The sequence below is a fragment of the Protopterus annectens genome, chromosome 1.part0 (assembly GCF_019279795.1).
Source record: "Protopterus annectens isolate FY-2018-M chromosome 1.part0, PAN1.0, whole genome shotgun sequence".
Lineage (NCBI taxonomy): Eukaryota > Metazoa > Chordata > Ceratodontiformes > Protopteridae > Protopterus > Protopterus annectens.
Genome location: NC_056725.1, coordinates 1,397,953,901 through 1,397,979,033, shown reverse-complemented (window position 1 = coordinate 1,397,979,033; position 25,133 = coordinate 1,397,953,901). Strand labels below are relative to the sequence as shown.

Here is a 25,133-nt window from a genome sequence, read left to right as displayed (position 1 = left end):
GTCAGTGCTACTAATGGTAATATGGACTGTGAACAGGAGCAATAGCACCGTCATCTGCTAATGGGATATGTGATATAAATCTTAGATTTCAGTAATTTCAGGGAGATCATTTTCACATGTCTGTATTGTAGGAGTTATTTTTGGCCAGAGAAGCAGGCCAGCAGTACTGAAGGGGTTGTACCAGATTGGTGCTGGTGATGAAAAATAGCTGAGTCACAGGATGAAGCTCTTCTTTGTTTGCATCCTCATATTGGCCATGAATATTCTGTTGTGACTAAAGGGATTTGGTGACAGATGCAGTGGCAGAAATTAGGTTCCTTCACTTGTTGCTAGGCTCCTTTCCCATGAGGATGAAGATCATATCAGTGTGTGGTAATCTCTGAGTACAATTACTGCTGTTCTGTGGAGCCGGGGATGGAGAGAGAGACCAAGTCAGTTGAGGTGGCTTGGACACCTAGTAAGCAAGCTTCCTGGAGATAACCTGTTGGAGCTGTACCAGGATCTACTCTCTGAGAGGATGTCCCAGGCAGACCCAGGGTATACTAGAGAGGTTATATCACCATAGAATGCTTGGAGGTCCTGCAAGATGAACTAGGAATTGTTGTTGGGAAATTGTCTGCTCAGCTTGCTTGCCACACAAACTTTCACTGGTTATGCTGTAGTTTGTGAACTTGTATTAATTCTGCACAGAATTCTGTACTTTTTTGCCTGCTGTTGATTAATACTGTCTTTAGCAACTTCTGACTCTTACCTATTGGTTTATGCAGCTGTTGATTAATGTGATTATTTTCTTTTTCATACTGTCAAATCTTAAAACTAACATCCGTGAAAAGTAATGCTTTTACATGGAATCAAAGTATTTAGCAGTTGTATGCTGTTTAGCTTTGCTTGGGGTTTGTAACCTTCCTACTTGTTTTACATTACAGCTTCGACAGTTGTCACGCGTGAACCACCCTAATATTGTGAAGCTGTATGGAGCCTGCCTAAATCCAGTATGTCATTTTTATTCATATCTTCCTGATATTTCATTTTAAAATTTTGTTATAGTTGGATATTAATGTAGAAACTGGAAATATTCTGCAGAGTAGTATAAACTACTACAGTGATTATAGTAACAACTGATGTAATGGGATCCTATCTCGCCTACATTCATAACTGATGGGCTCGGAGCCGATCCATCGGCTCCGACTCTGCCAACTAATACACTAGCACGGAGTCTCTCATTGGCTGGGCTACTACCTATCCCAGGATGCACTACACCTGCTTCCTCAGATCTCGTTTGCCGCTTTACAAGCTGGACGTGGTCTCGACTTGGCTGGAGCTAAGTGGTCTTTTTTACATTTACTGGTCTTTGACCTTGGGTTTTTTCCTCTATATATTAATAAAACAGCTGTTTTAACAGCTATTCTTTGTAAATTTGTTATATCTTTGCGTGTGTGAAGTGATTTCTAGTACTTTATTTTGCAGTCGGGCAAGGCCCGTTTAAGTTAGAGGGCCTTTGCCCTACCTTTGAGTGCTTTTTTTCAAGTGGTGTTATTTTTGGTTATTGTTGTTAATTGTTTTTTCGGGCTAAGCCCATTTAAATTAGAGGGCTTTGGGCCGCTGAACTTGTTTTGTTCTGCGTCTGTTCACTGTGTTCTTGTCTGAGGTAATTTTTCCTCTCAGTACTCGTGCCTGGTGTCTCGTGCTCTTCAGTTGGCGCAAACCTTGTTAATACATTTATATTGCTTGTACGAGGGCCTGTATTATGTCAAAAGAGCAAAAGTCAGGCTTTAAGAAATGCACTCGGTGCAATTACAAAATGTCCATTACAGACAGCCATTCAATTTGCGTTTATTGTTTGGGGCCGAAACATCTACAGGAGACATGTAGTGTCTGTCATGCTTTCTCCTCTAGGGTTCTTCAAGAATGCAAAAACAAACTGATTTTGAAGGGGCTTATTAAACCCTCCTTTGAGGAAGCCTTAGATCCTCCTGTTGCTCCCAAAAAGAAAAGATCGTTGGCTCCGACAAGTCCGTCGGAACCGACTACTAAAAAGCAAAAATTAACTACTTCTTCCTCGGCTCCACTGACTTCGGGGCCGAGGGTCGAAGGGTCTGCCTCGATACCTCTTTCCTCGGCTCCATTAGTTTCGGAGCCGCAGGTTGGAGTATCGAGAGGTGAATCACCTCCATCGGTTCCAATGGCTTCGGAGCCGGTGGAGGTGTGCAGCTCAGACTCTTCCCCCTCGGCTCCGAAGAAAGCTCCTTCGGCGCCGATGGTGATCCATGCTGTGGTGGAACCGGCGCCGATAGTGTTGGAGCCTTTTCGGAGCCGGTCCCCTACACTCTCGGAGCCGAGAGGAAAGTCTTCTCGTTTGTCTTCCTCCTCTAAATCCTCGAAACTCTCTGATTCGGACCTGGATAGGGTGATACAGAGGCTATTCCAGTCTCCAGTTTTTACTAAAATGGTCTCTGCTCCAGCACAGTTAGCTTCGGAGCTGATCCCCCCTCCAACACATTCGATTCCTCCTCCAACCTCCTCGGAGCCGTTGGAGTCGGTGGTGGTGGAACAAAGCGGAGCCATACGGTCGGAGCCGAGACCCCTTCGAGGTCTGTCGGTTCCGACTGTGCTTCCTACCCTGTCCTCCGGTTCAGGGTTTGGTACTGCGACTTCTTCAGCCGGGCCTGAGGGGAACACTTTGGGATTGGGTGCTTCGGTGCCTAGTCTTCCCCTCGGAGCATCAGCTGCTGGAATTCCCAGTGCCATCGTGGCCTCTAGACCAGTGACCTCCATGGAGTCTGGAGGTCCGGCCTTTGAGGCCATGAGGAGCGCGCTGGCCATGCCTTTGCCGGTTCAGCAGGCTTCTACCTCACCGTCCCTAGATTTGGAGACTGGTGCTTCTGTTGTGTTGCAGTCCCCCGGCAGCGGGGCCCCAGGGCCTGAGGATACCCCCATCGGGGGTTTCCTTCTTCCGGGAGGTCCGTCCGAAACTGCTTCGGACGAACCCCCACGGAAGAAATTGTGCAAGAGGAAGCACGTAGACTCCCAAGATGAGTCTGTTACATCGGATACTGACCTCGATGACGCAGAAGGGTCCCCCAAATCATCTTCGGATGATATCTCTTTCTCAGATATCTGTGAGATTCTGAGACAGAGAGGTGATTGGCAGGCCAAAACCCCTTCAGCTGAGGAGTCAGTCTTCCTCAAGGCCTTTGGGGCCCAGCCTTCCGCCTCCTGGGTGTCTCCGCCCTTCGATGAACTCCTTGATTTGGTTTCTCGAAGGGCGTGGGAACACCCTGATTCTGTGGAACCGGTGCCTGCGAGACCCAATAAGTTTCTGTCAGCCCCCCCCCCAGAAGGAATTTCTGACGAAGGGTGTGCCTGTAGATGCTATGGTGGTGGCTTCTGCCACACAGCAGGACGTGGCAGAGGCTTCAACGTCTGTCCATCCTCCTAATAAGGATTCCAGGAGCATGGATAGGTACGGGAAGCGTACCCTGTCTTCAGCGGCTTTTACCCTACGGTCGCTGAATTATTTATGTCATTTTACTAGGCTCCAAAGGGACCTCCTTAAAGAGCTAAATGACTCCCTCACTGGTAATCTACCTGAGGCGCTGGCCCCGACTGTTGGCGCCCAGATGACTACCCTGTTATCCATCGTTATCTCGTCCATGAGGCTCATTTCGTATGCGACCGAAGGGGCGAGTAGAGCAGCGGGAACAGGCGTTGCCCTCAGGAGACACGCCTGGTTACGCTTGTGTTCATTTGCGGAGGCCTTCAAGTCTTCCTTCGCCCCCTTTGATGGGTCATCTTTGTTTGGACCCAAGGTGAAGGACACACTAACTCGGTGCGAGCAAGAGGGCAAGACTTTGACTGCCGTTGGGGCCCGTTTTTCCGCTCCTTCTAGGCCTTACCCCAAGGCTCAGAGAGGAGGGAAAATGTGGTTCAGAAAATCTCAGAAGTCCTTCCCTACTCCACCCAGTGATTCCCCCTCCAGAGGCGGGGGGGGGGATTCTGGAAGACGCCGCCCCAGAGGTGGCAGAGGCCCCCGTAACTCTGGAGACCGCGACTCCTTTCGTGGTTCTTCATACAACCAGCGTCCCTGAGTTGTTGCCCGACTGTGCAACTCCGGAGCCAGTTGGGGGTCGTTTTGCGGCGCACTCACAAGCTTGGAAATCCATAACAAGCGATCAGTGGGTGCTTCGCATTATTACCGGAGGATATATCATCCCCTTCAAATCCCGGACGTACCACCCAGTCAGCGGGATCAGGCAGCAATAGAGGTTTCAAAGCTGCTAGAAAAAGGAGCCATCCAGCCTGTCCCCACCGACCAGATCGGATCAGGAACTTACTCAAGATTATTTTTGGTACCAAAAAAGACAGGGGACTTCAGGCCCATTTTGGACCTCAGTTCATTGAATCGTTTTGTGCAAAAGTCCAAATTCCGAATGGTCACCCTTCAATCTATTCTTCCTTTGCTGGAGAAAGATGCATGGATATGCTCCATAGATCTCCAGGATGCTTACTATCACATTCCGATAGCTCAAGAGTCCAGGAGACACTTACGCTTCCGCCTCGGAGTCAGTCATTTCCAATTCCGAGCACTGCCCTTTGGTCTCACCACAGCCCCCAGGGTGTTCACCAAGTGTCTGGCAGTGGTGACTGCTCACCTGAGGAGTCTGGGATTCCAAGTGTTTCCATACCTAGACGACTGGCTCCTTACTGCCACCTCCGCGCATCTACTATTCCAGGCGCTCAACACCACGTTCACCTTGGGCCGTTTCTTGGGGATTACGTTCACTTGGCAAAAATCTGTACTACAGCCATCTCAGCATATTACTTTTATAGGCGCAGACTTAGACACAAAAAGAATGCGCCTTTTACCGCAGCAAGAATTCAGGTTCTACAAAATCAAGTCAAATCCTGTCTTCCCCTATTAAGAGCCCCGGCCCATCGGATTCTACAACTGTTGGGTTCGATGGCGTCAACCATACTCTTAGTCCCTTTAGCCAGACTTCACATGCGAATATTACAATGGCTTCTGTTGGTTCAGTGGTCCTATCAGGAACTTCCCTTGAACCATTTAGTCATGATCACGGAGAGTTGCCGTCGGGATCTGCGTTGGTGGCTTCTCCAATCCAATCTCGACCAGGGGCGACCCTTTATTCCTCAACGTCCCGTTGCCACTGTGACTACGGACGCCTCCCAGGTAGGGTGGGGGGGTCATTACCTGGACAGGTCGGTCCAAGGCACATGGCAAATCCAGGAAACGCATTTGCATATCAATATCCTGGAGATGAGAGCGGTACTCTTGGTACTTCAAGCTCTCCATCACGCTCTTCCAAGGTCCGATTGCTATCCTATCCGACAACATGTCGGTGGTTTGGTATATAAACAAGCAAGGTGGAACCAGGTCTTACCCACTGTGCAGAGAAGCCATGAGACTTTGGCACTGGGCGGTAGCTACCAACCGCTTTCTAATGGCAACGCACATACCGGGGAAATCCAATGTGATTGCGGACAGATTAAGCAGAACCATTCTTTTACCCCACGAGTGGTCCCTCAACCAGAGAGTAGCTGCGAAAATCTTCGACAAATGGGGTCTCCCTTGCTGCGATCTGTTTGCCAGCCCTCACAATGCGAAATGCAGAGAGTTCTTCACGCTGTTCCCCTCCCAGGGACAGATTCCCAGGGACGCTTTGACCCACATTTGGCCCCCCGGTCTTCTTTACGCCTTCCCTCAGTTTCCCCTCCTACCGAGGGTAATACAGAAGGCCATTTACCTGGAGAGTGAGATGATTTTGATTGCCCCGCACTGGCCACGTCAAGTTTGGTTCCCTTTCCTACAGAGGCATGCGGTAGAGGGTCCATGGTTTCTGGACCCGGTGCCAGACCTGTTGACTCATCAGTCAGGACGGCTTCACCCGTCTCTCAGGTCTTTGAAGTTGGCGGCATGGTTACTCCACTTCCATCCTTAGTCCGAGACTATTCTCTTTCTCCGGACGTGATCCACATATTGTCTTCTTCTCATAAACCTTCCACTGTCAAACTTTATTCCAGCAAATGGAAAAGGTTCGCCTTCTGGGCTCAGGAACGGGGTATAGACCCCTTACTGCACCAGTATCGGAGGTTCTGAATTTCCTGGCCTCCCTTTTTCAGTTGGGCTCTTCAGTTTCTACCATTAAGGTTCAGCTAGCGGCTATCTCTAATTTTCATGCTTCCTTTGAACCTTCATTGATGTCTCACAAACTTTGTAAGGCTTTCCTTAAAGGAGCATGGCTCCTTAGGCCTCCAATATCTCACCCTGTCCCCCCTTGGGACTTGAAAATGGTTCTTGCTGCCCTAACTGCCCGTCCTTTCGAACCAGCTGCTACCTGCGATTTAAAATTTCTGTCCTGGAAAACGGCCTTTTAGTGGCCATAACTTCCGCCAGGCGGTTTCAGAACTTCAAGCTCTTTGTTCTGATCCTCCCTATTTGATTTTTCACAAGCATAGAGTTTCCTTGAAATTAAACCCTCCTTTTTACCAAAGGTAGCCTCTTCCTTCTGTATTCAACAAACTATAGAGCTCCCTGTGTTTTTCCCAGAGTTCTCTAATAACGCAGAATATATCTTGCATCAATTGGACGTCCATAGACAACTGCGTTTTTACTTGAATAGAACCGCTCACACGCGGAAATCAAATCAATTGCTTGTTTCCTTTGCAATGAACAAATTGGGTCAACCAGTAGCAAAAACCTCCATAGCTAAATGGATTAAAGATTGTATCATTTTTATTTATTCACAGGCTAACAAAGAGCTTCCCTTTCCAGTCAAGGCTCATTCTACCAGGGCAATAGCTACTTCTGTAGCTTTTCACTCCAAATTATCTATAGATGATATTTGTGCTGCGGCAACCTGGACTTCTCCGCACACTTTCATTTCTCATTACAAATTGGATGTGGTTTCTCGAGGCAGGGCTTCCTTTGGTTCCACAGTTCTCAGGAGTGTTTTCCAATGAGCCACCCGGGATTTAGGTGCTAGGGACGCTGTCCCATCAGTTATGAATGTAGGCGAGATAGGATCCCATTACATCTTTTAGTTATGTACTTACCATAACTTCGGATGTATGGGATCCATCTCGCCACATTCATAAGTACCCACCCTCCTTCCCCCTTCCATTCGGATTTAGAGGAGCTGTAGTCCCATTTGGAGATCTTTTCTTGAAGAACTTTAGTTGGTTGTAGTGACTACTAGTTTTTCTGTGTTTGCATGGATATATGAAAGCGAACAAACAAGATCTGGGGAAGCAGGTGTAGTGCATCCTGGGATAGGTAGTAGCCCAGCCAATGAGAGACTTCGTGCTAGTGTATTAGTTGGCCGAGTCGGAGCCGATGGATCGGCTCCGAGCCCATCAGTTATGAATGTAGGCGAGATGGATCCCATACATCCGAAGTTATGGTAAGTACATAACTAAAAGTTAATGAAAGAAGATACAAATGTGAATTGAGTCCACATAGACCTTTGTGGATATTGTGATACCTGTCCAAGATGGCTTTTACCAATATCTGATAGAGCAGTACATCTTGTCAAATAGGAGTGCTTCATGAAGAACTGTAGAGACAAGCTGCTGTAGCTTGGTGCTTCTCTTGTCAGGGTTGGGGGTTGCATGAGTAAAAGAAAAGTAGACTGCGGTGGTGGTGCTGCGGTAGCGTTGTCGCCTCACAGTTAGACGTTGCCCGTTCGATTCTCAGTTAGAGCGCCTTCTGTGTGGCGACATGCGTGAATGGGCATTCCTTCGTTGAAGATTGTGCGTTAGGCCCGGCAAGCCAGCACGTAAAACTCTACTGCCAATCATTAGCGGACCGGAGTTCCACTGTGGCGACCCCTAACCTGGAAAAGCCGAAAGACACAAACAAACAAACTGGTAGCTGAACTGCTTTTGTGTCTGAGGTAGAAAATGCTGATGCACATGCAGTATGTGTGATGCATGCAGAGTGTGAGACAGGATTCTCTTCTCACTTCTCCAGAATGTATAGTCACACTGTTCTTCGAATACAGATTTCTTTTTCTCTAGGTTATTGTCTAAACTTTTCTCTGTTTTATACAAAATGTAGATGGCTAATGAAGTGCAGAGCTATTTGTTTTGGTAGCAGATGGCTTTTCTTTGTACTAGTAGTTTGAATGCGCTTTTTTAATTGGCACTTTCCAGTGCTGTTTATACTTGACCAGTTTTTGACACCTATGTTTTCATATATTGATCAGGCCATATTAAAAGGCTTTATCTAAACTTGATTTTGCAAGAAGGAATTGTATTCCTGCACCATGATCCAATATGCAGATCATTCTACAATCATCTGCACTGCCAAATCCACTTCTGAGTTACAACTATTAACCCAACATGCCTTTACTTCTACTGAAACTTGGATGTCAAATAACCATTTTGCTCTAAACCCCAACAAGACTAAACTTCTATTATTCACCCCCCCCCTTAACAAGAACAAATTCTCTGTCCAGTCCCAGAACAACACTATCATAGACGTTGTCTCTGGCACCAAACTCTTAGGTGTTATCATTGGTGATAACCTTAGATTCGACCTCCACATCCACAGCAATATTTAAAAAAACGCACCAGAAACTGGGTACCCTGTATAGATATAGCCATTTCCTTAACCCCACTGCAATAAAAGCCTCATCCTTTCTACTACCATCCTTACTATATGGAGCTTTTATCCTCACCAACATTCAGTCCTCTCTGAAAACCAAACTTGACTCATGCTACAATAAGGTCGCCAAATTTGCAACACATGCGAAATTCTAAGCACATCACTGTTCATCGTTATGGCAAATAAATTGGCTTGAACTACCACATTATCTCACCTACCTACTGTTAACTACTGCACATAAAATTATATGTAAACCATTAACTTGCCCTTCTCTTTCGTCCCTGTTGTCTTTGTATCACCCTAATAGACCTCTCAGATTTGAAAACAAAACACTGCTCAAAGTAGAAAAACCTAATCTCCCAGCTGGTCATATGTTTTATTCTTTTACTGTGTCAAAACACTCTCCCATCCTCAATCACTTCCATCTGTAATCCTGCTCTTTTTAAAGAAGTCCCTTAAACAACATTTCTCATCAGACTGACTATGCTCATACCAAAATAAATTATACTCCACCTAGTTTAACCCACTTTTCTGTGACTTGCTGGTGTGTCGGCTCTCTCTCTACAACCAAACCCCACTTGCCATAGCCATGTCTTCCATCCAGGCTAGCTTTCATTTTCTTTTCTCTACTGCTCTCCACAATTACTAACCACCAGAGCCTTTACTCTGTCTTGACAACTTCCTCTTCTCACACCTGAAATCTCTAGCAGTTAATACCTAAAAACTGTTATCATATATGTATATACTCTTAGCAATCTACAATCTCTGAACTGACTTTTTCTTGCATAAAGATATTTAACATTGCTAATTACTTGCCTAATGTAAATGGGTAGTGTGTATACATAATCTGAACCTTTTGTTCATACCATGTCCAGTCTTGTTATTGTATAATACTGCTTAGCTCTGGTATGTATTTGTAATTTGCACCTGACTTGTTAAGTGTATGTCCAAGCTTGTTACTGTATATTTTTTGTTGACTCTTGTCTTTTTTAGTACTTGTATCTATTTGCTAATTGTATGTGGAGCTTTTCTCCCTGGGCCTTCACTGAAAATGGGCTCACCTAGGCCCAGTGGACCTTCCCACAGGGGTGTGTAAACTTTTTATATCTACTGTGTGTGTGTGTGTGTGTGTGTGTGTGTGTGTGTGTGTGTATATATATATATATATATATATATATATATGTATATATATATATATATATATATATATATATATATATATATCTTCTTCACGGACACCATAAAATCTCTAGCCTGTCAACTTTCCAAGGACAACTCTAATCTCCCTACCTCTTTATCTGATACTCTCTCAATATTCTAAATACAACCCATCTCTACCACTCACATCCAAAAACTTAAGCCGTGTACCCCCTCTGCTGACCAAGTATCATCTGAATACCTGCAAAAAGCAGCTAAAGCAGTTGCCTATCCTGTATCCATCCTTATAAACAGAACCATAAATGGAAGGAATAATTCCTGATATCTGGAGAATTTCCCACATCATCCCTTTACATAAAGGTGGTGACTCCAGTGATTATTCCAACTACAGGCCTATAGCTCCCTTATCACCCTTAGCAAAAGTTATGGAAAAATGCATTCACCATTAGCTAATAAACCACTTAACTCAACATAATATACCAGCTAACTGGCAGTATGGCTTTATGCCATTTCATAGTACTACCACAGCTCTCCTGTCTTTCACCGACTCCATCAATAGAAACCGTAATAACAGCATCCTCTCATCAGCACTCTTTATTGATCTGTCAAAAGTCTTTCACATGGTAAACCACCCCCTGCTCATAAATACTCTTGAATCCCTTTCTCTAGATACCAAGGTTGTTCTCTGGTTTAAGTCCTACCTTACCAATAGGCAACAAGCAGTCCTCTGGGAGAATAAACTATCTCCCCACCTGCCAGTCTCCCTCAGAGTCCAACAGGGCTCCATTCTAGGTCCACTTCTTTTCTCTTTATTCATCAGTGACCTTCATTTAGCAATCCCTCGAGCCACGTGCATACAGTATGCAGATGATTCCAAGCTCATATGTTCTGCCAACTCCACATCCGAACTACAATCTCTAATCCAGAATGTAGTTAACACAGTAGAGGCATGGTTCTTGAAACGTTGCCTCCTTTTGAACGCCAAAAAAAACAAGCTCTTACTCTTTGCTCCTAACAGTAAGTCCCCCCTTATAAATTTCTCTATCAAATCGAATAATGGCACCCTTATAACCCCTGACTCTACCACCAAACTGTTAGGAATCATAATTGACAATAACCTTACCTTTGATAACCATATAAATAACACTATTAAAACCGTAAATAGAAAACTGGGCTCCCTCTATAGAGTAAAACCCTTCTTAACACCAACAGCCAGTACTACAATTGCCCACTCCCATCTAATATCAACTCTTCTTTATGCTTCCCCTATATATACTAACCTAAAAAAAAATAATCTCGCTAAACTAGCCAACTCCTATAACTAACAATATTGCCAGATTTGCCACCGGGAACCCATTTGGAACTCACCACTGTCAGAACCGACAGCAGCTAGACTGGCTTGAACTAAAAAACACTTTGATACTTTCCCAACTTACCATTGTAAGTTATAATAATATATTAGGAAAATAAACTTAGATATATTTTTTGAATATGTACCTAAGAGTGAATATAAATTAGAAAGTAAGAAGGATAAGAATCAAATAAATACGAGTAGTAAGTTTACACCACCCAATCACCCTATTTTGGATGTATTTGATAAGATAGTTACAAGAGAAATATATCAGGGATACAATTACTTGAATCAAGAGACAAATACTAAAAATTTATCAAGTGAGGAATTACAATTACTTCATGAGATTAAATATGACAGTGATTTAAGAATAATGAAACCTGACAAAGGGGGAGGTATAGTATTATATGACAATATACAGTATACAAAGAAAATATATGATATACTATATTTAACTGGGAATTATGAGACAATTTCATTAAACGAATTAAATATAGCATATCAGCGTATAGATTCATACATAGAAGAATACCTATTAGAAGGTAGGATTACTAATGAAACTTACAAGTATGTTAAGGTAAAATTTCCTAAGGTAGCTACATTGGTAGGTATTCCAAAAGTGCACAAAGATACGGCTGACCCCCCTTTAGACCAATTATATCTGGTAGTCAGTCAAAAACATTTCCAATGGGTAAATATATAGATATAAAATTAAAGGATATGTACATGTCGATTAAACATATGGTGAAAGATTCATGGATCTTTCTTTCTAATTATCCTGTCAAATCAATATTAAACAGTGACAGTATAATAGTAACTATTGATGTTATTGACCTATTTTCCTGCATACCCAAACAAGAAGGACTAGAAGCCTTTAATAGTAGTCTAATGAGACATAATAATCTAGACTGGGATGAAATAGGCTTATTAGTAGAAATGATGTCAATTATATTGGACAACAACTTCATTTATTTTGAGGGAGAATATTTTAAGCAGACCAGGGGGGTGGCTATGGGGGCAGCCTGTGCCCCAATATTCGCTAACCTGGTGATGCTGTATTGGGAAGACACCATACTATTCCCCAGTAAATATACCCAATATATTAAATATTATTCCAGATTTCTGGATGATATATACATCATATGGGAAGGTGACCAGACCAATTTGTTACTTTTTATAGATTTTTTGAATAACAGTAGTGATTACTTAAAATTTACATATTCCTATAATAATAAAGGCTTACCATATTTGGATACATATATTTACCATGATCAAGGCAAAATTTATTCAAAAATATATAGAAAAAGTACATTCTCTAATAGTTATTTGGATTATTCCAGTTGTCATCCCAATAAAGTGAAATACAACGTATTTAAAGGACAATGCATTCGAGCAGCTCGAATGGTATCAGACTATGATGAGATGAAAAAAGAATTAAATTTCATTAAATTATTATTTGCACAAAGAGGATACCCCAGTGATATGATGAATGAAATTATTAAATATGTTATAGGACAATGGAATATCAAATATTTACCTTTATTGGGAGCAGGGAATATTTCCAACAACAATATATTCACTAATAACATTTCAAATTCTAATTATGATAGAGTATGTATCTTACAATATTTTAATGGTGTTGATAAAATCAAAAGCATTATTTATAAATTCTGGCATATAATTAGTACGGATAACAATTTGGTTAGAATACTAGGTACTAAGCCAAGGTTTGTTTATAAAATGGGAAGAAATATGAAAAGCCTATTACAATACAAAAATATAGATAGGAAAAGAAATATCACATACAATAGTAACAAAAGCAGGAAATGTGGATCATGCAATCAATGTAGTTACATGTCACAGAATAATAAAATAATATTGCAGAATGGACATAAAACCATTATACAAGCTAAACAAGGAAATTGTAATACTAAAATGGTGATATATTTAGCTAAATGTGAGATCTGTCCAAGTTTCTATGTTGGTAGAACAGAAAGATATATAAAGAAACGTATATATGACCATATATATAGCATTAGAACTAAGGACACTATGAATGCTTTATACCGACATGTGCATAATAAAGGGAATGAACACCAATTCAAGTTTAGTATACTTGACATTATAGAAATAGATCCAAGAGGTGGTGATTTTAAGAATATACTAGCATATAAGGAGACTTGGTGGCAATTATGGTTGGATGCCACCACTCCACCTGGATTGAATGATAGTATATCAATAAAATCTCTACTATAGTATTTATAACTGACTATATATTATAACCAACTCTTAGGTATTTAAGTATTTTTTAAGTATTTTTTAGATATTGTTTAGATATATTTTTTGATAGACATTTTTTTGATGGACATTTTTACTATGACATTTTTACAGTGATTTTTAAATGATTTTAGTACTGTATATTATATGTTAGGAACTGCATAATTTATTGCATATTATATTGTATATTATTATTAATTTTATTAATTTTATTAAACATGCATTCAACTCTTTATATAGTATTATATAGTATTGTGTATATACCTATAGATAGTTTTTTTTCCAGTATAGATTTCATACTTATACCTTTAGATAGTCAAACTATTTATAAGCTTGTTTTAGACAGTCTGTTATAGTATCAGATTCAGATTATATTAGGCATTTTATACTAATTTAAATAATTTTTAATTTTTAATTATATTAAATTATATTATATTAAATAAATGGTCAAGCTACATAGGGATATTTATATATTATTTATATATTATTATTCAAGTTGGTTATGACAGTTTATAATAGGATATGATGCATATTATGCATATACTAGATATGTATGCATACATGTATTAAATGGATAGTATAACTTTAAGGAGAATGAATTTGGCGCCAATGAAGTTATTTAAACAAGCGCAACAATGTTATGTCTCAGTTCTGATGAAGGCCAACTGCTTTGGCTGAAAGCGCTAAACTGAGTTCGCATCTTTTGAAATTATACATGTTTCGTAGTGTAATGTGCGTGTAGTATCCTTTTGAATTTATACATGTTTCGTAGTTCAATGTGCGTGCAGTATCGTATTGTTTGTATTGGTTGTTGCCAACCCGTTTATTTGGTTTACTTCGTTTTTCGATAATAAACTGTGGAATTATATCGTGGCAGTTGTGGGCACTTATTGGTGGAACCGTAAGCTTTGCAAGTATTTGTGAGGATTTTTTCTGATGTAAACTAGCCAACTCCTATAACAGTATTGCCAGATTTGCCACCGGGAACCCATTTGGAACTCACCACTGTCAGAACCGATAGCAGCTAGACTGGCTTGAACTAAAAAACACTTTGATACTTTCCCAACTTACCATTGTCCATAGGATATTTTACCAACCTAACAACGCACCTATACTTTCTAACCCTATTACCCCCTATACAAACCTCAATTCCTTACACACTTCTAGTAAACTACTGGCTAGCATTAGCAAGTCCAATAACTTGACAGTTGACTCCTTGTTCTCTAATACCGCTGGAAAATATGGGAACTTGTTGCCATCAGATCTAACTTTACTTCCCTCCCTTCCGCTCTTTAAACAAAGGCTCAAGAAACATCTTAAAACACACTGGATGTTCATTGTGTTACACTGCTGCAGTCATTACACTTGGGTTATCCAGCCATCAGGCGGTCCCGCAGTCGGCCAGAGTTCCAAAGTCTTGGTCCGGCGTCGGTTGCTGTCGCTTCTTCCCTGACATCAGTACGCCAGGGGTATATAAGATGCATCCGACGCCATTTTCTTCAGTCTTTCTTGCCGCGCGGTGCCCGAAGCAAAAGCAGTTCGCAAGTGCCGGTCGGCCAACTCCTGAAATTTTCGAAGTCGTATTTCAGATCCAAAGTCTTCAATACAGCTAAGTACCCCATTGGGAAAACTTTTTTCTTGCCTCAGACCAATGTCAGAAAAAGTTAATAATTGTATTTCTTGTGGGAAGCAAATACCTCATAAGGACTTCCACTCTTACTGTATTCCATGCCTAGGCCCTGATCACGACATCACTAGTTGTCGGTTTTGTGCTAGATTTAACAAACGCATTATAAAACGACGTTTTGATTTTGCTTTGCACTACTTTGGCCGAAGGTTCAATCATACAATGCCATCGGAACAACTGACGACCGCAATTCTTAAAAAACGCAAAGACAAGGATAAAGACAGGCATCCGAGGTCCAAAACCGACAACGAAGCCTCTTTTAGGCCAGTCGCCAGTTCACCGGTTCTCAGTGAGGCACTTTCGCAGCCCCTGACACCCGCTACCTCAGAGCGACAGGCTGCCTCCGACTCCCACATGGAGACAAATAGGCCTCTGGAAACTCAAGGTATTGGGCCTACGGAAACTAATCCCTCAGATGGGTCCGGAGCCGCTGAGCAGGCATCGGCTTCTGAGGGTGTTTTCAGACCTTCACAACTTACCATTAAAGCAACAGCCAAGACAAAAACACCATTAAAGACAAAGAGGCAAGTACAGCATTCTCCTGGACAGTCCTCCATGCCTAAGAAACAGATGCACAAAATGGCCGAAGACCTCATTACTCTAATCAGGGGTTCCCATCCTCCTCCTGAGAAAAGGCCTAGGCAGGATACAGACTATGATTCCTCTGATCAGGTTTCCATTTCCTCTGATTCCTCTTCAGACCAGGGATACTCTCTACCCCCCTATGAGGACTCTGATGCTGAAGAAATCTATCCCTTCAGCCTCTCCTCCTGAGGATTACTCTTTTGGGGAAACTTTACATACCATGAGGGAGCATTTCCATTGGGAAAGTCAGGATTATTCAGAATCCAAGAAAAGGTTCAGGGACTTCCTTTTATTGCCTCAGCACAGGCCCCTTGCTATTCTGCCTGTGTTAGATATTGTGGATGATGTGTTCTCTGAATCCAGCTTATCTCCTGATTCTTTGCCCCCTGCATCAGCCAAGCCAGATAGGTATTATAGAGTCCCTGACTCTCACAAGTTTCTTTATAAAAACCCATCTGCTGACCCAGAAACCATTTCCCAGGGTCCCACAGGGTTTAAGGCTTCCATTGCAAAAAATCCAGTCCCCTCTGACAGAGATTCTAGAGCATTGGATAGATGGGGGAAGAAAGTTTACACTTCTGCAACTTTAGCAGTAAGGGCTTTAAATTGCCAGTTTCACATGCTTAAGTACCAACAATATTTAATGGCTCAGTTAAAACAGAAAATGCTTGCAAGCTCAGAAGCTCCTGACTATAAAGAAATGCAGGATTTATTGCATGCAGTTGAACAGGTGGGAAAACATACTCTGCAATGTGGTTTTGATTCTTTAGAGGCCTCTTGTAGCCGCAGTTAACAGGTTCTGTGATTTGAAGACATGCTTGGTTAAAAGAACAGATGTTAAGGCAAAATTATTGGATGCTCCTTTACAGCATGATACCTTGTTTGGTGTTACGGCAGAAGAGGTGTTAAAGAAAATGGAGGATAAAGCTAAATCTATGCAAACAGTCAAAGATTTCTTACAGGTACAGCCACCTCGATTTATCAGAAATTGGCCTACAAAGAATTGGTCCTTTCCAGTGTCAGCAGGCCACAGGGAGGCAGATACAGACGCCCAAGAGGCAGATCTCAACCCTAAGGCTCAAACAGTCAATGACAGTGGGGTACCTCAACCCCAAAAGGAGGTGATGACAAGTCTCAACCTTACTGGAAACAGTCCCAATGACTTCCCCCTTCGTATGCCAAGCACTTCCCTTTTGGTAGCCCCCTTAGGGGGGAAACTAGCACTTTTTTTCTCAAAATTGGTAAACCATCACCCAAGACAAATGGGTTCTGAATATTGTGTCTCAAGGTTACAGGTTCCACTTTCACACATTACCAAGACTAAAAAGAATGCCAAACCTGCCACAAAATCAATGGGCAGAGGCTCAAAAACAAATTTCAGCCCTCATGGACATGAGAGCTATTCAAAAAGTACCACAGCAGGAACAAGGACAAGGATTTTACTCAAGACTCTTCCTGGTCCCCAGAAAGGACAAAGCCTGGAGACCCATACTGGACCTTTCAACTCTAAATACATATCTGGATGCTCCAAAATTCAAAATGTTGACACTACAGCAGCTTCTTCCCATGCTGGGCAAGAAGGCTTGGCTTGTTACTTTGGACCTCAAAGAGGCATACCTGCATGTCCCTATCAGACAAGATTGCAGAAGATACCTCAGATTCAAAGCTGGTACAATGCACTACCAATTCTCTGCACTGCCCTTTGGCTTATCTACTGCGCCCAGGGTCTTTACAAAGTGCCTGGCACCAGTAATTGCATTTTGCAGACAAAAATGAATTCATATATATCCATACCTGGACGACTGCCTCATTCAAGCAGAGAGAAAGGACATTCTTCTAAAGCATCTGGCGTTTGTAAAAAGGTTGCTAATTTCTCTAGGGTACACGGTAAACAAAAAGAAGTAAAAACTAGTGCCCTCACAACAGATAATATTCCTGGGTGCCAGCTTAAATACAATGGCCCAGTTGGCTTATCTCATGCCAGATAAACAAGGACAATTGACTCAATATTTTCAATTACTGGCAAAAAAGTCCCATCTCCCTGCAAGAAAAAGTCTGCAGGCCCTGGGATTCATGGCATCCTGCATACTGCTAATTCCATATGCCAGACTGCATATGAGGAAATTACAGTGGTACCTAAAAAGTGTTTGGACTCAACACTCTCACAGTTTAGAAGCAGTAATACCAATAATTCCCTGCCTACAACAGGAGTTTCGATGGTGGGCACAGGCATGTCACCTCAAAAAGGGTCAGCCTTTCACTCTACCCACAGCCAGGCAGACTCTAACAACAGATGCTTTGGATTACGCCTGGGGTGCACACATGGCAGGAAAATGTATTCAAGGCAAGTGGACCACAGACCAAATGCATCTTCAGATCAATCAAAAAGAGATGTTGGCTGTTCAAAATGCCCTAACAGCTTTCAAGGACCTTCTGCATCCAGGACAATTATTATTAAAGACGGACACCACCACAGTAATGTGGTACATAAACAAGCAAGGGGGGTACTCATTCTTATCCCCTATGCAGGCAAGCCATGACCTTGTGGAACACAGCTCTAACTTATCAAGTTCATCTGCAAGCACAATTCCTGCCAGGAAAGAAAAATAACTCTGGCAGACGATCTAAGCAGAAATATCATGGACCCTCACAAATGGAAATTTAATCCACAAATCTTCAGCATGGTAACACAAAAATGGGGGTGCCCAGACATAGATATTTTTGCCTCCCCACTGAATTGCCAACTACAAAAATGCTGCACAAGGACTTGCCACACACAAGCTTAAACTGTTTTTTTAACTGTTTGTTGCATTATATATTATCTGCACTTAAAGTTTCATTTAGTCGAAAATTGGTCGAAAGTTGTTTGTTTGTTTGTTAAATTTAACTGTTGAGGCTGCCCACTAAAGTGTGCTAGCCTGTGTAACTGATTTATTACTGTTTCCTGCATTTCTGTGTGCTTTCTATCTCAAAAACAAAAAATCCTTGTTTTCCCGCCTCTCCTCGACTAGTTTAGACCAGTATACAGGCTTTGCTGTATTCTGGGCTGTGGTGTAGTTCCTGTGTTGTCCATTGCCTTACTTGGATAGAAGGAAGTTTCTTTGCTCACCAGTGGGAGTGGGGAGCCTTGAGCAGCCTATCTGTCCCTGAAGGAGTGACCTCAGCACAAGAGCTTGTAGTAATTGGTTGTTTTGGACCATTTCTAGGTCTTTTGAAATTCCCTGTTTAAAGTCCGCGTTTGCACGGCTTTGCGCGTTTGTGAGCATAACATGGTTAAACTTTTTCTGGCTCCGCCAAGTCTGCTCTTCAAATTTTCCCTTAAGAAAGCTCTACTCTTATAATAATCAGTCTACTCGCTTTATTATAAGCCTAGCACTTGTTCTCAAAACCTCTCTTCTAAGTAAGCACTCGCTAACTAAAGTAAGCACTACATCCACCTACCACCCCTGTGAGTACCCACTTCCCTTAAAGGCACAGTACTCCCTTATAATATTCTAGCATGTCGAGTGGTAGATTACTAGCATCCTCTCCGGTTCAGCTGGTTAATCTGGGAATCTTGAGACAATGCTACAATTGTCTCATGTACACAGACAACCCTCTCCTCCTCCCAACAAACACAAATACATGTGAGAGATGCAACTATATAGCCAAACTGGAGGCTGAACTCTCTCAACTCAGGACTGGCAAGACCAGACAGGAGGAGAAGGTAACCACACACACACCAAACCCAGTCCCACATAGACCTACCACAACTGCGAACCAAACACATAATAACACAAAGACATACTCGGAGGCTCTAACAAAAAACTTACCAAAACAACAGAGGCTCCCAAAGCAGACACCCAAAAATCCACCACCTCAAAACATAACACATGCAGCACATACTTCAATAAATCAGTGTGTCAAACAATCACAGCCCTTAAGGCCAAACACCATGCCTGATACACTAGTAATAGGTGACTCTATAGTCAGACACACTGACGTTCCGCTTACCAGGCTGAACAAGGAGAGGGTAACTGTGAGCTGCATATCGGGAGCTAGGATCCGTCACATAACACACGCACTCAGATCACTCCAAAGCAAGTACAAATATGACTCCGTCATTGTCCATGCCAGCGTGAATGACCTGAGACGTACCTCCCTGGACTACATGAAAAGAGACATAGAGGAGCTCTCTGATTATGTAGCCCAGGCTGGTATGACCCTGACCCTGAGCAGCATCTTGCCCTCACCAAGAATGATGCCACAATACAAAGACAAGATGATCAGCTTTAATAATTGGCTCAAATACTGGTGTCATTCTAGGGGGATCCAATGTCTGTCTGCTTGGGATGACATGCTGGACAAGCCACGCTGCTTAGCAAGGGACGGCTTGCATCTGTCACCACTGGGCTTCCGGATATTGGCTAAGGCTCTTGCCACCCCCATAGTGCCTTTTTTAGGCAAGGCTCAAAAGACAAACCCACCTCTTTAGAAAACAAAAACGGAAAAAAATTAAGGGTAATGCTTCTCAATGCCAGAAGTCTAAATCTCAAGATGCAGGCTTTCGAAGCACTCCTCAGTATGGAGAACATCGATGTCTGTGCAGTAACTGAAACCTGGTTCAAGGCTCCTGAGAGCACCCCAGCGCTACCAGGCTATACCTCGTATCATGCTTTTCGGCCCCAAAACTCGGGCCAAACAAAAAAGGGAGGGGGAGTGTCCATATTCATCAAGGACACCCACACCTCCAGGTTAGTGGCAACACATGAAGCATCAGAGACCATCCAGGTGCAACTAACTGTAGGCAAAACTGCTGTACAACTGGTAGCATGTTACAGACCACCCTCCCAATCTCAGAAACCCCATTCAGCCTTCCTGAAGACATTGGAGGATATGAAGGTCTCACCAAACACCATCATATTGGGAGACTTCAACTACCCTAACATAGACTGGGTGCATTATTCTAGCCCAAACACCCTAGCCCAAAGGTTCCTGGAATTCATAAATTCAAATGCAATGGAACAGCTAGTCACCTCTCCCACAAGGGGAGATAATATACTAGACCTGATCATCACAAACATGGGGACAAAGTGCTCCACACCGGAAGTATACCCCTCACTAGTGAGATCTGACCACAAACTAATCACCCTGGATATACATATCCCACCTCCACCCCCAACACAAAAGACTACAGTGAAAAACTTCTCAAAAGCCGACTTTACACTTCTTAAAACTGAGATGGTATCCTTTAAGCCCACTGGGCCAGTGGAAACCACATCCCACAGTGCAGAATCCTTGACAAATGCTTTCTATGGACACCTCCAAGAATGGCATGGATCATGCAATCCCAAATAAAACCAAGCAAGACCCTCTCCACCAAGGGCAGGCGTCCTGTCTGGTGGACCCCAGCCATAAACAAATTGTATAACATAAGAAGGAAGCTACTGCACGACAGAGCAAAATCCCATAAAGAGAAGGCATCTGTGACCAGCACTAGTAGAAAGCTACGTTCTCTCATAGAAACATCCAAGGCCAACTTTGAGAGAAAAATCGCTATGGACACTAAAGATAACCACAAGGCCTTCTTCTGCTATGTTAGAAACCTGGGCGGAAACCCTCAGATATACTCAGAGTTGGTTCACAATGACAAAAAATACACTGAATCCACAGATATTGCCAACATTCTGGCAGACAGGTTCAGTGCAAATTTCTCCCCTCCCTCACCCCCAAAAGAAGAAATACTTATCCCAGCTGAATGTAACCTCCCTGTCATCTCAGATGTTCAGGTGAAAACCGCCCTCAGCAAAGCTAAAAACACAGCATCAATGGGACCTGACAGTATCCCGGGTTGCATGCTACGTGAACTCCAAGAGGAGCTAAACCCGCACATAAAAATGCTATTTAACCTTAGCCTTACTACAGGATATGTACCTGAACACTGGCGTACAGCAACAGTAGTCCCACTCCACAAAGGAGGCACCTCTACAGACCCTGGTAACTACTGCCCCATAAGCTTAACCAGCCTGGTCTGCAAAGCTATGGAAAGAATCATTATGGAACTCATAAACAGAGACATTGCGGACTAACAGACACTTGATCCCACCCAGTTCGGCTTTGTAAAGGGCAGATCCTGCCTTTTGAACCTGGTTGACTTTTTCGAAACAGTCACTAGAGCCATTGACGAGGGCAAGGCAAGTCCATACAGCCTACCTGGACTTGGCTAAAGCTTTCGACACAATACCCCAGTCTGGCATCATAGACAAGCTCAACAGCTTAAATGTAAATCCATATGTCACAAGATGGGTTGCAAACTGGCTAAAGGATAGAACCCATAAAGTCAAAATCGCTGGAGCCATGTCAGACTCAAAGCCAGTCACAAGTGGTGTCCCACAGGGCTCTGACCTGGGACCCCTCTTGTTCGGCATTTATTTCTCAGATGTGAAAGCAAACATGGGAGGGTTGTGGCTTACAAAGTTCGCAGATGACTGCAAACTAGGCGCCATAGTCGATACACCAGCTGACACATACATCCTACAGAAAGGCCTCACTGAAACGGACAACTGGTGCCGGAGTCATGGCCTTAAACTAAATGCCAAAAAATGTATAGTCATCCCCTTTGGGAAAAACAAAGTACCCACAAATTATCACATAGACAGTAACCCATTGAGTACGGAAAAAGTAATCAGAGACCTGGGGACCCAAGTCGATAGTGACCTCTCATTTGACACCCACATTGCCAAAGTGGTTAGAAAGACTTTCTACCTTGCCCACCTTATCATGAAGGGATTCAAATCCAGATCAAAGGAGGTCATTGTACCCCTATACTCCTCCCTTATCAGGCCCATGATTTAGTACAATGCCCCATTTGGTATGTACCTCACCCGACACTTGCAACAGCTAGAGAGACCCCAAAAGTACCTCACCAAGAGGATCAAGGGTCTCCAACATATGTCATATGCTGCCAGACTAAAGAAACTCCAGCTGTATTCAGTAGCATACCGCCTACTCAGAGGTGATCTGTGCCTGACGTACAAGGCCATGTCCAATCAGGAATTGATGGACGTGCTCCACCTCAAAAAATCCAAATCCATCAGAACCACGAGAGCTAAAGATTTAAACCTCAGCACAAATATGAATAGGACATGCTGGAGGGACAGATTCATAACTCAGAGGCTTCCCATACTCTGGAACAGAATCCCAGTTCATGTTAGGCAGAGCCCCTCACTGACTCTCTTCAAGAGACATCTTGACGAGTGGATGGGAGATCGTAGGTTTACCCCAGGGGTCATCTCTGTGTCACTACTAGACAGAGGCACAGTAAACTAATTCTATTATGTAAGGGGGTCTTCACTGTGTCACTACTAGACAGAGGCACAATATTCTAAATCTATTCTGTACACTTTTGTACCATTACATGGGGTGGCGAAAGCCACATCACTATGGCTAGGCTTATAAATACCCCAGGGCAGATAATCTAGTACTTAACTATGAAACTATGAAAGTGGATGCTCTTTCGTTCTGCTGGAAAAGTCTAAAAGTTTATGCCTTCCCACCACTGCCTCTCCTTTCAGAGGTACTCCTAAAAGCCAGACAAGAAAAAACACAGATGATCCTGATTGCTCCAGACTGGCCACGCCAGCACTGGTACCCAATCTTAAAGAACTTAGCTCAAGGCCCACCATGGATTTTGCCTCAAATTTCACACCTTCTGACTCAACAAAACAATCAGATCCTGCACGGTCAGCTCAAAACCGTAAATCTGGCTGCATGGCTGATTCATTAGTCAAACAGGCAGCACCTCTCTCTAAAGCTGTTATGGATGCCATTTTGGAAGCCAGAAGGCCTAGCACCAGGAAATCTTATTCAGAAAAATGGAAGAGATTCTGTGCCTGGAACCAGGCTCAAAGCCTTGACCCTCTTGTCCCAAACATTCCTCAGATTTTACAATACTTAACTGAGATGCTGGACAAAGGCCTATCCTTCTCATCAATTAAGATCCACGCCTCTGCCATTTCAGCACATTACAACACGGATCCTCCTTTATTCTCTCATCCCTTGCTAAAGCAGTACCTCAGAGGGGCTAAAAACATAAGACCGTCCCGGAGAGCAACAACACCAACTTGGGACCTCAATTTTGTTTTGGAAAAACTGACCTTGCCACCTTTTGAGCCTGCTAATACAGCCAATCTAAAATTTTTATCATGGAAAACAGCTCTGCTCCTGGCAGTAACTTCAGCACAAAGAGTCTCAGAGCTACAGGCATTAATGGCAGTGGAACCTTTTATAATTTTTTATCAGGACAGGGTTTCTTTAAGGACAAACCCTACCTTTATGCCAAATGTGGTATCTAGTGTGGCTCTTAACCAAACCATCCATTTGCCAACTTTTTATCCAAACCCCCAGAATAAAGGGGAGAAACTTCTGCACTCTTTGGACATACACAAGCAGCTATGCTTCTACTTGGATAAAACAAAAGCTTTCAGGAAAACTGAGCAACTGTTTGTAGCATATGCTGCAGGATCACAGGGCAAGGCTATCTAAAAGCAGACTATTTCCAAATGGATAGGACACTATATTCGTTTCTGCTACACACAGCATGGAAAATCAGTCCCTAATAAAATTAGGCCATATTCTACCAGAGCTACAGCCACTTCAACAGCCTTTCTCAGAGGAGTACCAACCAAAGAAATTTTGGAGGCTGCAACTTGGAGTTCAGTGCACACCTTTACCAGGCATTACCACTTGCCTCTTTACTCTAAATCCAGAGCAGGATTTGCCACTGCAGTTCTGCAGGGCCTCATAGCCAATCCTAACTCTTTATAGACCAGCCTACCCAAGTGTAATGACTGCAGCAGTGTAACACGATGAACATAGTACAGTTTTGTACCTACCATAAATGTAGATATTCGAGTGTTCACACTGCTGCAGTCCAGGTTACCCTCCCTCTATCCCCTCTGTCCTAGCTGGACTTATCTATACCTTTCTATCCTATGCAACCTTTGTGGTGTATTTGCTTGTAACTGAAGGTATTGTTTTTATTTTTTATATATCTTTTATTAGCAATATGTATTGCCTACCTACTTGGGGGCACCTGACGTCTGGGGCAAGAAAAACTGAAGAAAATGGCGTCGGATGCATCTTATATACCCTTGGCGCACTGACGTCAGGGAAGAAGCGAAAGCAACCGATGCTGGACCAAGACTTTGGAACTCTGGCCGACTGCGGGACCGCCTGACGGCAGGATAACCCAAGTGTAATGGCTGCAACAGTGTGAACACTCGAACATCTACATTTATGGTAGGTACAAAACTGTAATTTATGCCCTTACTGTTAATCTGACTAATCTTCTGCTTTCTCTATTTCCTATCTCTATACTGCCTCCTTTCACCAATCAATACTGCTTACCCCTCAGGAAGTAGTATCTGTCATAAATTATTGAAACAACTAGGATATGAATTAAACTTTGA

At 42.9% G+C, this 25,133-nt stretch overlaps 1 protein-coding gene across 1 annotated transcript in view; it reads left to right on the top strand.

The window, feature by feature from the left end:
* Nucleotides 1-25,133, top strand: part of MAP3K7 (mitogen-activated protein kinase kinase kinase 7) — a gene marked incomplete in the record, with an annotated part of 2,238,689 nt that overhangs the window by 667,178 nt on the left and 1,546,378 nt on the right. Inside the window, 1 exon segment of the mRNA XM_044067202.1 lies at nt 927-992. Within this exon segment, the coding sequence (XP_043923137.1) occupies nt 927-992 (66 nt within the window).